The sequence below is a fragment of the Mastigoproctus giganteus genome, chromosome 13 (genome assembly GCF_048544385.1).
Source record: "Mastigoproctus giganteus isolate SK-2022 chromosome 13, ASM4854438v1, whole genome shotgun sequence".
Taxonomy (NCBI): domain Eukaryota; kingdom Metazoa; phylum Arthropoda; class Arachnida; order Uropygi; family Thelyphonidae; genus Mastigoproctus; species Mastigoproctus giganteus.
In genome coordinates this window covers 48,654,297-48,672,828 of record NC_143587.1, presented here as the reverse complement: position 1 = coordinate 48,672,828, position 18,532 = coordinate 48,654,297, and the positions used below count along the sequence as shown (strand labels likewise).

Genomic DNA, 18,532 nt, shown 5'->3' with positions numbered 1-18,532 from the left:
GGACCCGCTCTCGCCTCTGTGAACACCATGTTGTCTTCTGCTGCTCATTCCTCCCAGAGCACACAGGACAGCCAACGCGTCCTATTGTTCAATAGAAGCATTAGTACCAATCTCTAAATGTAAACCATGGCGAAAGGGTAACTGACATTTAGATAATCAATATTTCATTTTCATTTCATTGATCATTCTCGTAATGTTAGCGACGGATTAACAATAAAATTAGAACTATTTAGCAATAAAACAGGAAAGGGAATTCTTACTTGTAGCCATAACTACTACCAATGTATTTGTCACTTGTAGCACTGACATGATGGTGTCTGCCTGAAACAAACAAATTTAATTATACATTTTGGCTCGATATTTTTACCAGTAATTACAATATGAATTACATTAATATACACCGATGAGCCAAAACATTATGACCACCTACCTAATATGATGTTGGTCCTCCACGTGCAGCCAAAACAGCTCGTACCCGGCAAGGCATGGGAGTTACAAGATTTCTAAATGTGTTTTGTAGTATCTGGTACCAACATGTAACCAGCAGATCCTTTATCCCTGTAAGGTCCGCGGTTGAGACGCCGCAGATCGCAGTTTCTGTTCCAACACCAACCACAAATGCTCGATGGGATTGATATCTGGGGAATTTGGAGGGCAGGGCAATACCTAGAAGTCTTCCTCATGTACCGCGAACCAGTCTCGATAAATCCGGGTGGTGTGGCATGGCACATTATCCTGCTGAAAGACAGCACTGCCAGAGAGGAAGACGGTTACCATGAAAGGGTGTATCTGGTCAGCAACAATGTTTAGGTAGGTGGTAGACGTCAGAGTGCCCAGCACATGGATGACTGTACCCAGGGTATCCCAGCAGAACATCGCCAAAGCATGACACTGCCGCCACCGGCTTGTTTCCGTCCCACGGTGCATCCAGGCACCATCACTTCCCCAGGTAAACGACGCACACGTACCCGGCCGTCCACATGGTGAAACAGGAAACATGATTCATCAGAACAGACGACCTTCTTCCAATCACTCAGGGTACAGTTTCGATGCTCACGTGCCCATTGTAGGCGCTGTCGCCGGTGAACGGTGGTTAGCATGGGCACTTGGAACGGCCTGCGGCTATGCAGCCCCATTTTCAGCAGGTTTCGATATACTACGTGTTGTGACACATTGCTCCTCACCAGCATTTCAATTACCGGCGAGTTCTGCCACAGTCGCCCTTCTGTTGCCATGTACCATCCGGGAGAGCCTTTGCTCACCTCGGGTATCGATGAGCCGTGGTCGTCCAACACCTCGCCGGCGGCTCGTGAGTTTTACCTCATTGAACAACTTTCGGTAGGTACCAATCACGGCTGACCGTGAGCATCCCACCAGCCGTGCCGTTTCCAATATGCTCTGACCCAGTCGTCTGGTCATTACAATTTGGCCTTTGTCAACTCGCTTAAGTCCGCTGCCTTTCCCATCGGAAGAACAAGGGTAACACTGATTAACGGAGCTGAGTATCAGGTGTTTTTTGTACCGTGTCCCGACTCGAGCACGCGCCGTAGTTCACCTGCAGTTTATTAAATTTGCATAACGACTCGCTAGTCATAACGTTTTGGCTCATCGGTTTAAGTATTAATTACAATATGCACTGATGTAAGCTTTAGGAAACATTAAATCAAACTGTTGATCTACATTTCTAATATAACACCTGTATTTCATATAAGTTCATTTTTTGATGGTGTACTACACCATGGTCATCCACCAGTTAGTGTATTTCTATATACGAATTCTTTTAAGCGGTTGTACTATCACACTATGACAAACCTCTCTTTATAGATTTATTTTCCATATCCTGGGGAGAGTTCAAGAGTTCAGTTTATAGCTGAGTTAGATCTGGATTATGAAGTGATGGTCAGTAACACTTTCAAATTCTCCTCTTCTCAGGTCATATTATTCTAAGTTTTTCTCAAATATATCAGTAAGGACGTCTTTGGCCATGAAGATATCCACACCAAACACGTGTCCAGAATCAAAACATGGAGTTTTGAGTATCTTCTATGTTATGCCTATTTCACTGTTGTTGATGTCCTCGTGGGTAGTACAGTTTGTAGAATCGCCGTTCCCCACATCAGGTGGAAAAGACCCGAGTTCGAATCCCGTTGATGAGGGGAGGAATTTTTATGGGTCTTTTTCACGTGGCTGATTTAGTTGGTCTCAGGCATGGTTTTTTCTCCCGGAAACTCGAGTTTTTCGTCGGCAAACAGAAACTTGACCTCAGAACACATGCAGTTTACAGACAATATACGCGGAGCAACATGGTCTCAGTTTCTGCTGCGTCCCCGCTCGCTGCGACCGTTGTGTTCTTATTTCTTTATTCTTCAGTAAAATTTTTGCGCTCTTTTCAGAAGTACACCTAGGGTGTTTTTAGACTAAACCGAGGAAAGGGAATAACTTTCACATTCAGAAAAAATAGTTTGGTTAGGCAAAATTTTATTTTAGAATAATAAACTCTAAAATAAATACTTAGTCCAATTGTAACATCAAATTTAAAAATTCCAGCCTAAGTATGATGAAACTTGTCTAGACGACAAATAGCTTAAAGCTAAAAATAAGCAAGGTAGATCCGGTGCGTTTTAATTAATACACCTTGTATTATGCGTCTGGGCCAAGAGATACTATCATGTGACCATGGCTTATCCGAAGGCGGTGGACAAGTGTCCATAAATAATAGTAAGTCTAATGTATTTTAGCGTAACCGAGTAACGCCCTTTCATTGTGTTTTACCTTTTATTTGTAATTTAAACCTGAATAAATATTTTGTTGGTCTCGTAATTTGATAGCGTTCGTGACAACTGCCGTTTCAATATCTGTTGTATTAATTAGATTATCTAGGTATATGTACCTAATTTAATTAGATTTAATTATATTAAATTAGGTACATATACCGTAGTCGCCTCAGGCTACAAATGACAAATGCAAAGTACTGCATATGGGTAGAAGTAACTTCAGAGAAACGTACCAACTGTGTGGTACTTTAAGGCGGTAGAAAATGAAAAAGACCTGGGAGTAATTGTGCAGTCAGATATGAAGTTTTCTGAGCAATGCAGACAGACTGCCAGGACAGGTCATGGGGTTTTGTCAATGATATATAGGAATTTTGCTAGCAGGGAAAAGTAGGTGATTGTCCCTCTGTATAAGGCAATGGTCAGGCCACGCCTTGAGTACTGCGTACAGGTCTGGAGGGCTCATTTTAGGAAGGATGTAGATTTGCTTGACCATGTACAGAGAAGGGCAACAAGATTGGTGAGGGCCATGAAGGGATCCTCTTACCAAGAGAGGCTTAAGTTCTGCAAATTGTAGTGGGTGGAGACTAGGCACCTGCGCGGTGATCTGATTGAGGTGTATAAGGCCTTGAATGGGTTGAGCACGCTGAATTCTGATGAGATCCTTCCACTTGTTCAGATTACGAACCTAAGGGGGCATAAATTCAAATTAAGAAAAGACAGATGTAGAATAGATGTGCGGAAATTTGCCTTTAGCCAGCGGGTGGTTGATTGCTGAAACAAATTTCGTTGTGGAAGTTAATAGGTTAAATAAAGTTAAGGAGGAACTGGACAGACATTTGGAGGGAATGGTGTGATTTTTTTTTTTTTTTTTTTTTTTGGCTGATGCTGAATAAGCTCATACACTTGCTTTCTTGCATCACATGCCAGTACTACTACTACTACTACTACTATTACTATTACTACAGTCATGCTATAATTTCTTTTAAGAATTCCCCGAGCCAATGCTAATACATTACACTTTTTAATTGGAAAAACATATATTTCAAGCGGCATTATTTGAATTTTTTTTTTCTACAGAGAACACCCCCACCCTCTCCACTCCAAAAGGGTCCTGAATGAATATTTTATCCAGGTTTGCAAATTTATAAATGCGCCCCTGTTTATTCCTAAAACTGCATAAAGATTTCCAGAAATACTATTAGTAAGATCTAATTACAACTAATGTTGATCGTAATATACTGCGTGTACTGTAATCAAAAATTTGTAATGTTTTCTACGTGGCAAAAAAATCTGAAATTGTCTAGATTAAAGTGAATTTATAAAAGTTGTTCATGTATGAATTTATAAAAGCTCATGACGAGCTTCAAGCTTAGGAAAGAATAAAACTAGCCTAAATAATATTAATTATATTAATAATATTGTACTGTATAACTATTATTATTGATGTGTTTAACCTTCAAATCATCGAAATACTATTAAATATTAGAAGCTGTGTACTCACCAGAGCGACATATCCCTTTTCGTCTTCTGCTCCAAAGTGATCAAAGATAGTCAAGGTCACAAGTGTCACTATCTAATAAATAACTTCAATTACTTTTAAAAATAACCCCATTTGAGTTAATCAAAAACAATACTAATTACTTTAATATTAAAATAATATAAAAATACACAAAAATCAATTTAGAATCAAATAATAATTGATCAAACATGCGTTTTTGTTAGTATTTAAGGTCTTAAAATAGTTGGTTCTGGTAATTATTCAATGCGATGTGAGTTTGTATTCTTTACTATATTAGAGTTAGAGAGCGAATTGTAAAACATTGTGGATAATTAATGCAGATATTTTTCCTTCTCATTGCAGTTAGATGTGTCTCGTATAGGCCTTTCGCTGTTGCTAGGGTTTTAGGAGCATCGGCGACTAAGGTCATACATGTTTTTCCGTGTACACTGTCTGTAAAAATTGTGTGTGGTTTGGTCAATTTCCTGTTTGCTGGACAAAAAATCAGAGCAGGGCTGGCGCTAGGGTTTTTTGCACCCCTATGCAGAAATGTATTTTGCGTCCCTATGCAGGAGTGTATTTGGCGCCCTCGAAGGTTGTAATGAATACTACAATTTTGAATAAACAGAAATGAAAATACATTATTTCTCACTTTATGTGCTTTAATATTGTAGTATAGGTACTATCTGCGGGGTAACACAGTGGTATCGTCACCTTCCTCCCCACACAAGGTGGAAAAGGCCCGGGTTCGAATCGCGTCGATGACGCGAGGAACTTTAATGGGTTTTTTTTCACTCCGTGGCTGATTTAGTCGGTCTCAGGCGTAGATAGCAAGGTTTTTACCCAATAAACTGGAGTTTTTTCGTCCAGCAAAACAGGCAAATCGACCAGAGAACACACCCAATTTACAGTCATAGTATATATAAGAGATTACGGCCTTAATATAATAATTTTAATTTTTTTTTTTTTTTTTTTTTTGTAGTATAGGTACTGGCCATTTAAACCAATTTTAATTGTTGCCACCACCGCCACTTGTTTGGGGGAAGTTTGAACCGATTTTGTCTCTCATGATCCTTTAAATTTTGTAGTGAACAGCGCCACACGATTTTTTCATAAAAGTAATTTTGGTGGTATTCGAACTGAGGTTTGCATAACTTACGAATAAGTGTCCTTACCATTGGGCGCGTGAGACGTTTACTTACAAGGCTGAAAATGTGGTAGTAGAATGTAATTTGAACATAATTATTTTTAATTAATAGTGCTTAATGAACAAAATAAGATTTCCCCAGCTGAAAATATAAAGTGTGTTTTAAAAAGTATTCATCAATATAGAAACATAATTCAATAAGCGTTTATGTTTCTATATTGAGATTAAAGTCGTTATTTACTGACTTTAACTGAGATACTTTTATTAAATATATTGTTATAATAAAAATTTTGAATTTCGGTTGCCCCAGACGTTGGTGCCTCCTATGACCTGCTCATCAGGCTTACCGTGTTCCGTCGGCCCTGAACCCGAGTTTCCGGGAGAAGAAACCATGCTACTCTCGTCTGAGACCGACTAACTCAGCCACGTTTGAAAAAGGCCCATAAAAATTTCCCACATCGTCGACGGGACTTGAACTCATGTCTTTTCCACCCTGTGTGGGGGAGGACGGCGATTCTACCAACTGTGGTACCCACGAGGGCTAGGCCTTTCTTACAACCCTGTATCTGCTGCAATATCTACTGACAGTAATAGCGAATATCATATACACATGACATTAGTTATCTCCACATTTGTGAATAACAGTGCCAATCAAATGTTGGTCACTCACAACTCATTCATTGTTTTTGGGGATTGAGGGATACCAGAAGTATACCTAATTTTAACTAGGAGCTAAATGATATTTATAATAACTGAGAAGAAAGTGGAGAGAAATTGTTGGAGCTTAAAGTAAATAAGGCACCTGGGGTGGATGGAATCTATCCAATTATATTAAAAGAAGCAACGAAAGAGATAACCTTTAGACATAAATTTAAATAACCATTAGACGAAGGGTTAGAAAGGATGGATGTAGATTTTTTTCTGATGCTGTATAAGCTTGCTTCCTTGCATCATTTTGCCATTACTAATGCTAATATTAATAATTTTGCAAAAACTTGACTCAGTGTTGCCCAAGTAACAGAGTACTAGCAATGGCTGGTGTGTGTCATCTTTTCAAGGTCTTTAAGATTGTTAAGTTACACTCTTTAGTCTTTCCTTAAGATACCTCCTTTCTCTCTCATCGGAAATAGTCGGGGGATGTCAAGTCTGGAGAGTGTGTGAAGGCTAAAGAGTCTTAGCCTTCCCATCCTTTACTCTCGTGCGCTCCCCAATAAATGCATAGTACTGTATTTTCATTGCTGTATGTGCTTGCTCATTCAATAATGAAGTACAACAGTGTTGTATGTATAGTTGCTTCTGTCTGCTGAAGCCAAGAATCACGTTCGTCGATTTCCAAATATATAAATTTTCTTAGGAATCACATCACCACAGAAAAAAAAAAAAAAAAAAGTACTAAAATTAAAATAAGAACATAATCATCACAAAAGTAAAATATAACTCGAGCATGAGGGAAAGGACCTATTTGTTCCCTAAGTATCTTGATAACACGAATTTATTTCTTCGGATGCATTTTTAGCAATTAAGGACAGCAAAATCAAACTGGTTCCTCATTACTTTCTATTCTCTTGCGTTATTATTGTTCTTAGTAGGTGGCATTGTGCAGGGAGAGGTTTCTAGTAGTGATGAGCAAAACGAGCCTTTTGGCTCATGTGACTCAGTCATAGAATTAGAGAAACATAATTCGAGTTACTTCGAAGTAAGTTACCATTCAGCCTAGTAACAGTGGCCAGTGAGTGAAGAACTTAAGTGAATCACTGATTCCAGTCACGGAATGTCGAAGATATTTAATAGCCAACAACCTACCCTAGAAAAATTATAAGTCATTTATGTAAATGAAATTATTATGGCCTCCGGGAAAATTATTATGGATGCTCCGGGAAACAACAACAACGGTAAATGAAATTGAATTATTGGAAAGAAAAAGAAAGAGCTTGTTACGTGTGTCCGTCTAGGCATTAGGAAAATAATAGATGTACTATTGAATCACTCTGCACAACATGTAATGAGCATTATTGAACGAAGTTTTAGAATTATTTGGTTGTTTCTGAATCGAATGAATAGCTGATTAAAGCATAATTTCTTAGTTCGTTCTATCGATTCCACAAACCAATTGAAACCTATCGAATAATTTTTCGATTATTTCGGCTAACAACTGAATTAGGTTACCGTTTCAGTCGATTGCTCCAGTCATCTACTACTAACCTGAATATATAAGGGGTTTTCGATCTGTGGGTCACGAAGAACTTAGAGGGAAGGCGATCACGACTTTTTTTTTAAATTTTGCCTCAGGTGTTTAATTTAACTTTGTTTGTTTTGTTTATTTCCAGTGAAAAGGTTTTTGTTTTACGAAGTGTAAACTTTCATCATTGTTTTATTTGATATATAGATTAAAATTTAATTATTAAAAGTAAGTGGTATATATTCATTTTTGTACAAACACAAACGATTTTACAAAAGAAATCGTTAGCTCTATTCAGGGCGGGGAAGGTCGCACAAATTCATTTATCATTTTAGGTTGCGGTATTTACAAAGTTTTCGAGCTCCTGCTCTATATATTTCTCTCAGCTATGGACCGTTCCTTAAGCCTTGTGCTCAGGCTAGGCATACTATTTGTCAAGCTCTTGAGGGATCCAGTCAGATTTTCCAATGGCGGATACAGCTTTCAAGTTTGTTTTTTTTTTTTGGGGGGGGGGATAAGTAAAATAAAACATCCGAAAATATCTTTACAAAATCTTTTAATATAATATTATTGCAAAGGGGAATGGTGCATAATTTCCGATTGCCTCTCCTCCTGCTCGTGGTAGCACGGTTGGTAGGATCGCTGTCCTCTCCACACTAGGTGGAAAAGACCTGAGATCGAATCCCGTCAATGACGCGAGGAATTTTTATGGATCTTTTTCACAACGTGGCTGAGTTAGTCAGTCTCAGGCAAGGGTAGTATGGCTTTTATCCCGAAAATTCGAGTTTTTTTTCGTATAGCAAATCGACCACAGCACTCTCGCATTTGTAAACGTATTATATGGTGCATTAACCCCAGGGGCTCACATCTGGTGAGTATGGGCTTGGCACACCCAGGGTTCTGATCTAGATATCATCATTCTTCTCTTTCTTGGTGATTCCCTTCTGCTTTTGACTCTCTCTCTCTCTCTCTCTCAGGGTAACTCGTGAATTTTTTTTTTTTTTTTTTTGGCTGGCGTAGCATAAGCCTCAAGCTTCCTTGCACCATGTAGCTAATAATAATAATATGGTATAAGTTTCTGATCCGCCTAAAACCCTACAACAACCCTATAACCTCCTGTCCCTCATTTCCCCCCTCTCCTGCACGGATCATCCTTTGCGTATTCCATCTATTGATTGCACATTTTAGTTGTTTGTTTTTTAATACAGTATTCATATCAAGAAACATGGTCACGTTTTCAGCTCGTGAAGTTGATTACTCGTTTATTTTATTAGTTTTTTTATTATTAATAAAACACAAAAAAAATTCCAACGCTTGAATTTTATTTCTTCATTGTATTGATTCTATTAATGCATGGAGAAATAAAAAAAAAAAAAAACACTGTTTTTATTATACAGAACGGCGAGAGACTAGAACTAAATAAAAAAAAAAACACTATAAAACTTTAAGAACACAAGCAATAAAGAATACTATAAGAATTTATTTTTATTTAGATTTTATTAAATATTTTATTTAGATCTGAATTGAGAAACATCGTTATAGACACTTTGTCATTTGTTAACTTATTAAGCCTCGTACTTTTTTCGAGAAAATTCTCTCCCTTTGAAACTAAAGTTTTTTTTTTTTTTTTTCCAGCTGTTTAATGGATTTTCATATTTTGATAAAGAGACTGATATTTAAATACAGTTGAACAACCTGAATGCTCTACGATTTTCTATTTAAACAAGATATATCAGTAGAATCAAATTCCTACCAAATTATGTCCTTCGATTTTAAAGCCTGAGATGATGTACTCATATGATTATTTGGTTGTGACTGGAGCCCCTTGCATATATGCCATTGATACCGGAGCAAAGACGGTTAGGTGAGTAAGGCTTTATTCAATGACTTGAATTATTATATTAGGTGGTTAAGGCTCTCATTATCTCAAGTCATTATTACACATGATTACACATGACTGGAGTCAATGAATCAAAAGAAATCCAATTTTCTAAAGTAATTTCAGTAATAAAATGTCTTTATTTGAACCACAGCAAAACATATAAAATAAAATTAATTAAAAGTAAAAATAATTCTAAAAAGGAGAGTAATAAGTTCTCTACCTGACTAAGGATTACAAAGACAACCTGGTATTTTAATAAAAATGGAAGGCCCGGATCAGCTGTTTCTACTGGCTTTTTGGGTTTCAATTTTTCACGGGCAGCATTTAATTGAAATCGCAACATTATGGCAGTATCTTCTAGACGGCAAATCAAATCGTCTAATTCTGTTATTGTCTCTTCTTCCTCTTCTGGACTCAAGTTGTCCAAGTCCATACTAAATCAGAAATAAATAAACAAATAAGAAAAATACAATAGAAATTGGTAGAAATTTTTCTGTGATGTAACACTCGCTCCCAAAATTTCATATACACTTTTGGAAGTATTTAAGTATACACCAGTAATTTTCAAGAAAACTCTATTATGTTTATTTTGGAAATTAATAATGTCTCTTCTTCCTAAAAAATGTATGGCTCCCTTTGGTGTTAATGTAACCGTGACTCTTCTGCGAATGCTTCTGACCAATTTGTGCACTGGTAGATGATAATTTGCTTCACTTCTCCTTTAAAACAGTCATTGGCTGCACAGCTTAAGAAGGCATGTTGCTGCTGTCCTGATCCTTCTTCAGATTTCATTGTGGAATAAATGTTCGCTGTACATTCTCCCAACACGCATCGCATCTGACCTAAACGACTCGTTGCTCCAATAGAGCTGTTCCAACGGTTTGTTTTGTGTGGTTTTCTGGGCGGGCGAACCAGGTGGCAGACCTGGGTACCGATGTGTTAAGATACCATTAAGGACCACTTCTAAATGGTCATCAAAATGGACATCTTACAGAACCGACGCCACTAAAGAAAGTATCTCGTCAAGGGAAGTTATTCAGGTTCATGGCTAATCCTGATGGCTTCAAGCTGAAACCAAGGTTACGCAACTACCAACGTTGATCATACTTATGACCTCACTCGGTAATTTCTGGACCAACTATCTCATTATTTGCAATTATTTCTGAAATCAATGACGTAACAACTCACTTTGGTCTTTAAATTTCACAGCCGAGTTTTGCTACCTATTACGTAAAAGCACAAATGCATTGAATGCGGTTGGCATTAAAATGGTGGACACAAATAACCTGACAACCTAAAGTTTATTAACATTTAAACTTTCTGAGGATGAACAAATTCTTACCAGCGAATTATTGTATTTATTATATAAAATGCCTGCCCACTTTATTAGTTGATGGAAGTTTGGACTATATGCAACAATCTATACAAAAATATGTGTATGCTGTGTATCGTATACACAGGGTTTCCCAAAGTGTGGTCCGCGGAAAGAAAATTTCCTGAAGAAATGAAAAGGAAAGAAAATTTCCTGAAGAAATGAAAAGGAAAGAAAATTTCCTGAAGAAATGAAAACGTAATGAAATACTAAATACCCAGTTATACTAAAAATACTCATTAAATAAATATTTGTTTGCCCAAAAACAGACTTAAAAATATGTTAATTTTATGTAAACTTTTGATAATAAACAAAGAAATGAATTACCTATCTTTTATTTATATTTACTGATGTTAGTGAATACCTAATTGCATTATTACTGGTATGTTAAATGTCCTAATGGTAGTGTAATTACTTCCTGAACCTACGAGTATAATTATTGAAAATACATTAATGTATAAGGTGGGCTGCGAAAAAAAAAACTTTGCAAACGCTTGGAAAAGTTTGGGAAAAAGTTCACGATTGAAAAAGTTTGGGAACTCCTGGTATACAGGAAAGCACTTGTAAAGTCGCTTGACTAATCAAATCAGTTCACTAGAAATGGGGAACGAACAGCATCTCACGGAGACATACCTGTACTTGGGGCCCGGATGCAAAAGGGCCTCGTTTATTTATGTTGAGACTTTGATGGGGCCCTGGTGCGGCGAATCCTTTGTATCTCCCATTTGCACGGCTCTAGGTGTGATAATACAAAACGCACCGATTCTCATACCTCAAAGAAGTATGATAATCGCACCGCTTTGAACCGATTCTACATTGGAGAAGTCAACTGCTTTTGTTCATGCTCAAAGATTAATGTCATCCGAGTCTTTGACGAATGGAAAAACGTCTGGTAAACATTCGTGAACAAACGCAAATGCGACAGAAATTTCATGTAAGATGGTGGAGCGAAGTGTTCTGCGTCTGGAGAGGTTATTAAGTGTAATCGTCGTCAAATGACGGAATAGTGAGTGTGTATTAAGCACTAGAGCAACTAAGGCTATGAGGCGTAAGTATATGTTTAAAGAGATAAACCATGCAGCCCTCTCCCATTCACCCACATTGTGAAAAAAGCCTATAAGAATTCCTCTCTTCATAGCAGCTGTAATAGGCTACATGTAGCCGACCGCTTCATTCTCACTCGCATGCTTCAGACTGTCCAGGACCTGGATACAGATCTCTATCAATTATATGTAACAAAAAGTACAGAAAAAAATGTCATTGCAAGCATAATATTGTAGGACAGAAATTTTATGCCACTGTGATATCACTGGAAGTCCACTTGGAAAGTGTCATCTGCTGTCACCTTTTTTCTAAATTTCGTATAATTTTATCTCACTTTATTCTTTGTAGTAATAATTCATCTCTGTAATTTTTGTAATTTTTTTACAAATCACAGTAGAAGCCTAGAGACTCAGGATTTTGCTGTAAGCCCTCTAACCTTATTTCAGTTTTTGATGTAAAACCCATGGCAATTGGCAGTGAAGGACTTATTACTGCAATGCAATAAAGAGATTTTATTATTATTTTGATGTCAACCAGTTTAGTAACTTCCCATGAAAAGAAAACTGTCCAAGGATTCCATATCTAGCAGGTAAGTCATTGCACATTCAGTGGAAATACATGTATGTAGATTAATTTAAGACCAGTAAATCTAGTTATGCGTTTTGATATTTCATCCACCTCACTTCAACTAATGTATTTCTTGTTGAGTTATAGGGTTTTAGGCTCATCAACAATTTAGGCCATATTGCACCGCATATAATATGTCTTTAAATTGCATGTTTTCTCTGGTAGATTTTCTGATTGCTGGACGAATGGGGGAAAAAACCATGCTGCCCTCCTTGAGACCAATTACCTCAGCCATGTTGTGTAAAAGGCCCATAAAAAATTCCTTGCATGATTGACTGGATTCGAACTGAGGTCTTTTCCACCAGCTGTGGAGAGAAGATGGATTATACCAAATGTGCTACCTACGAGGGCCCAAATAATGGGATTCTAAAATTTAAAATTAACGGTTTTTTCTAATGCACCATTCCCAGACCTCTACACATCTGACAGAATCTTGTTATGGCAAAGAGTGCACTAATATGGAATGTACGGATTCATTTTTAATGTATTTATAACGTTCCTTGGGTTCTCGTTTGAACCCTAGTTCGACTGAAGCTTGTAGCAGCGACCTCAATCGAATCAACCTTTTTTGTTCACAATTTACTATCCTCGTGAGTCGTGACTACCTTTGTGCGTTCTGTTTATCAAGAGATATTATTTATTTGAAATTTTAATGCATGAGGAAAGGGAGGTGGGGGAATATCGAAAGCATGAAGTAACACACACAGAGGAAATTTCATGAAATTATGAAAAGTGTTCCACTTTACAAGCTAACAGCAACAAACACATGGAAATAACTAACCTTCCTTTCAGAGCAAGCCGTCTTGCCAAAGTAGCTAGTAAAGGCTTCCTGTTGAGTTCAGATGTTATTTCCTCATCCTAAAAATAAAACAAAGCTAATTGGGTTTCCAGAGATTTAAATAAGACTAGATTAATAAATGCAGAGCACCACAGTTTTCTAAAGTAGAAAATTCTTTACACGGTACAAAACGCGCAATAAAGAAAGCGAAAAATAAGATGGCGCCATTCTGATGTAACTGGGTCGACGCTGTCAGTTGACTTCAGTATCAGTTGTCATTTCTACAAAAAAAAAAAAAAAAGAAGAAAAAAAAAAGGAAAGAAAGAAGGAAAAAGTTGCCAGTCGTCTTAATTACTAATCAAGTCTCGTTGCATTGCTGAAATTTCAGTTTCTGTAGTGCCACGTCAAAGGAGTGTTCATAATTAAAATACTAACACTTTCGTTCCTTTTAAAACTTAGGTTTTTCTTAAAATAATAACTTTATAAAGAGCACACAAAATAATAATACTTTAAAAAAAAAAAAAAAAAAGTCCATCGGAAGGATTTCGCTTTCCTATAACAAAAAATAGAGTAATTATTAAATTTAATTAGATTATTAATTAAAAATTGCTTTTGAAATTCTTCTTTTTTAAAAACTTTTATGATTGTTAAATTGTTATTGAAAATGGCGATGTTACTTCCTACGAGACTTTTTGATTAAAAAAAAAAAAAAATATATATATATATATATTTTTTATTATTATTATTATTATTTTTATAATAAACAAATCGAGATTCGCGGTCTAATGAGTCTCATTTCGAAAAATGCCTGTATCAGAACAGAAGTTTATGTTGTTAAAAATTTATGGCGAAAAAGCAACAAAGACTATACTGCTCCTATCAATGTTTGTGTTAAAAATGAGAGAATTGATTATAATCGGTTCTCTCATGTTTTTTTATATATATTTGTAATTCATATATAATTATATAAATAATTATATATGATATATGATATATATAATTACAAATTATATACCGTACTGTAATTCATATATAATATATATGTATAATTATATATATAATTATATATACATATATAATTACAAATACATATATATAATTATATATGTATTTGTAATTCATATATAATTATATATGTATTTGTAATTCATATATAATTATATATGAATTACAAATACAGTACAATTATATAACAATTATATAACAGCCAACTGAGAACAAAAAAAAAAGTCAATTATATAACAGCCAACTGAGAACAAGAAAAAAAACCAAGATTAGGTTAAATTTGAATAAATTTTCGTTTCGTGACTATTAATTAAAATTAAGAAAATAAAATAAACCTGCATATCATTATTCACAATAGAATGAAAGAATATAAGCTTTTTTTTAATAAAAAAAAATTGGATTTAACTTTATAAACTGTAATATTTCGTATTTAATTAATTAATTTTTTTCTGTTATGCATAAAGATTGTTCAAATGAAATATTACTTTTTGCAAAGATAATGACGCTCTCTAGGTAGGTGTGTAACCAAAATTAACATCACTGGGCTGTCTGCTTGCGGATGAAGGTCAATAAACGCTGAAATGGCTGTCTGGATTATAGCACTCATTGTAAATAAATAAATAACAGTATGGTTCTCCTTTGTTGCTAGGTGGTTTTTTTGTAGTATAACACCGTGACAGCTCGTGGCGAAGAATTCATTTAATTTGTCAATACACCATCTTCCTATGTGACGGATCAAGGCAATTACTATTGGCACGGATGGCTCTCTCAATGACTTTATTTTTAGGGTCTCTAAAATATGTGTACAAAACCCCCAGACTACCTAAATGGAGCGTTGGGTAGTGTAAAGGCTCAACTAAGTTCCCCCGCGCGCCCACTCCCGGAAATCAATAACTCCTCTGACCGAGTGGTCGTTCCAGAGTATAAACAGAAAATTTATTATTTTTTTTAATAAGATTCTCCATAAGAATATTAAGTTTTTCTACTCTCTTGTTGCCCAAAAAATGTTCACAAACTTTCTTAAAAGATTTTCAAGCTTCTAGTTTCTCATATAAGCTGCACTATTTGTGCAGAATATATGAGGGCCTAGAACATTTTTATTTTCACTCTGGCAGAGAGGCACATCATCACGAGCTTGGAGCCTTGGGCCTTTTTACAACATAATTAATTATTGTATGTAACGCTCTCCTTTTTTCTTCTTTTTTGTCCCCCCTACTCTCCTCCCCGATCATACTACTATATAATATGCACTGCCCTGTGGACAAGTTAATCGGCCCTGGGCAAGGATTGTAGTTTTTTTTTTTTTTTTTTTTATTTCGCAAACACCCGAGATTATTCTTCATATAATAATGCCTCATAGCCTTAGTTGTTTTGAAAAAAATAATGCCTTTATAAAAAAGAAACAGAAAAAAGTTTGGCGTGTAAGTTACTTCAGGTAAATTAAATTAAAAATCTCGTCTTTATCCAGAAAATTCAGTTTTCCAATATTCGCAATGATCTTACGTGTTTATGCGTTGAATGCATCATTATGGACAGCATTGAAGTTAACCACATGTACTCGCGCAAATAGTATTAGAGTATTCCATTCAGTGTTGCTGTGAGATAAAATCAGCAACGAGAAAAACAAATCCAGATGGAAGAAGGTACACTACGTACGGAACCAGAGATGTCTAACCTGCCATGTCCACAGAAATCAGAAGGCAACATTATAGACAATCACCCACACCTTCAACACCAAAAGGAAGGATCCCATAACGAAGGGAAGATAACAAACGTGGAGTATAAGATAATATCTACGCTGCTGTATGATAAAACGCTAGCCTTTCGTCTGTAATCAGAAGATGAAACCGTCTGCAATGATGTCGGGAATGGGAACTAGGGGCTATAAATTCAAATTATAGGGGAAGATGTTTAGACTAGATTGTATGAAGTTTTCTTTTAGCCACCGAGTCGTTGATTACTGGAACAAGTTCCTTCCGCAGGTAGTTGAGGCTGACAATTTGAAGAAATTCAAAGGTCAATGGAATAGTTACCTAAATGAGAAGGTAAGCGGATAATTTGTATTTTCTTATCTACTTTTGTTTTCTTTGGCCAGTGCAACAAAAGTGTGCGGCTTCCTTGCATTCTATGGCTAAAACTAATGGTGGCAATGGTAGGTAGAACTCTGAAAACAAATTTGTAAAGCGTTAAATCACGGTTCGCATTATTTAACACACACTGCCGTGGAGGACTCCGCATGAACAATATTGGATTTAGGTATCTATGACCCTGGTGTATATAAATATTAAAAGCTAAAAAACTGTACTCCTTATAGTAATTGCATTGTTCCCCCAACATCCCACAGCCTTAAGATCTCCACAGAAAATGCGCTTTCGTGCACTGGCAAAAACCAGCCTTGCGCATGAAGCAATAGATCCCCAATGAAGTCCACCCTCTGCAACGCTGATGATGGTCTTCTCGTGTGAGGACTGTTTTTGTGATATAATACGTCCTATCGTTATGCTGGAGGCCGTATCTGAACAATCTTGTGCAACCAGATTCATCCCTTAAGGCTAATGTATCTGGACGGCGATGGACCATTTCAAGACGAAAATGCCGCACCCCACAAGGTGCGAATTGTTCACGAATGATGTGTAGAGTTCTGGCCCGTAAGACCGCACAAATCGCCGGATATGAATCACATTGAGAATCTGTAAGGTCATTTTGAACTACGACTTAGTTCTGAGAAACCGAGAAATTTGATATATGTAAAGTTCGCTGTGGGAAAGGAAAGGAATTGGGCATATCATTTGTCTGTGTTATGGGTTCTATTCCACAGAGAAATTTCGCAGTCATCACAGCTAAAGGCGGACCTTAGTGTCATAAGCTACTTTCTCTAATATTCTGGAAGGACGTGTATTTGTATGAACCCCCTAGAATAGAATTAAAGGATTAGAATTATGCACTTCTACAAATATCTGAATTAAAATGGAAACGAAAAGGTAGTTGCACTGTTGTTTTTTCGACTTCAAGTAAACCTTCAATTCTTTGAATAAAATTAAAGGGTTTTTATGGCACATGTTTAATTGATTCATCGTTATTCTTCATTGAGTCCACACACCACTTCCATCAGATAATTAAGATGTTGCCAAATACAGTTGCTGTGTGGATATTATTTTTAGAAGGATTTTTTTTTTTTATCGTTATCTTCATTAAGAAAAATATCCAGCTCACCTGTATTGTGGCACAAGGGTTTACTCTTCCTTTAATGTGTCTTTCGTGTATCATAGATTGAGTTCTTCGAGATGACCTGTGCTCTTCATAATCAGCCACATTTGACAATTCTTGATAACTCCCAGACCTTCCAAAATTAAATAAGCGATTTTCGTCATTCTTTAACGCCTTCTGACGTATCTAAAAGTATAGGAAATCTTTTAGATGTTTAATGTTTCACTCAAAAAAATAAATTTCTTTAACACACATTCATAAATCTGAGAATATTGTAATCAAAATGGAAACATCACCTTTGAGCTTTATATATGTTTGTTATTCTCTACCTTGAAGCTAATAATTTCCAATTTTACAAAAATGATTCCGTTTTTCTTCTAACAAGGACATAATATTGTTCACATAATTTTTGAGGAATGCCAACGTTTTAATTTCATGAATTAACGAAATCATTCTAAATGATGTTCGATCCTATTCCAAAATAATTCTTGAAGCAAGTTCACATTATATAGGAAACTTTAATTCCTAAAATAAAACACTAATGCCACGTTACTTTTTACTAATTTTATTCTGTATGAGTTGTAGACATTTCCAACTAACTTGCACTACTCCTTCATCTGTACTGCATTGTAGTCTATTCTTTCTTTCTCTTCATCTGCATTGTAGTCTATTCTTTCATCCCAATTCTCGATTTCACTCTACAACAAAATATATGTTGTTGTTTCCTGCAAACATTACAGCTGGGAAAAAGTCTAGTTTATGAAAACCAAAGGACCTTAATAACGAATAAATGAATAAGAAGAAAATCAGAACTTATGTAATGAGTAATACTGTAACTCTCGTGGACATTAAAGGTGTGTGGTTCCTATTGCTTACAGTCTTCTGCTATTGCTAAGAAGTTTCAAAAGTGAACAATATTGAACAGATCAAGTTAGTGTCACAGATTCCTGAACAGAAGTGCCTGAAGTTGTGATAAGAGGGTATTATACACAAGTAACACCAGAAGATTTTCTTATAAT

At 36.1% G+C, this 18,532-nt stretch overlaps 1 protein-coding gene across 2 annotated transcripts in view; it reads right to left on the bottom strand.

Annotated features, from left to right (window-relative positions):
• LOC150076020 (uncharacterized) overlaps positions 1-13,423 on the bottom strand; it is a 42,083-nt gene extending 28,660 nt beyond the window's left edge. For both annotated transcript variants that reach the window (XM_090387533.1, XM_090387534.1), the window contains exons 1-4: positions 13,305-13,423; positions 9,701-9,914; positions 4,276-4,347; positions 261-321 (exon numbers count right to left, since the gene is read on the bottom strand). In XM_090387533.1, coding sequence (XP_090243659.1) covers positions 261-321; positions 4,276-4,347; positions 9,701-9,913 — 346 coding nt within the window. In that variant the 5' untranslated portion in view covers position 9,914; positions 13,305-13,423. The remainder of the gene's footprint in view (positions 1-260; positions 322-4,275; positions 4,348-9,700; positions 9,915-13,304) is intronic.
• Between the last annotated feature and the right edge of the window lie 5,109 nt (positions 13,424-18,532).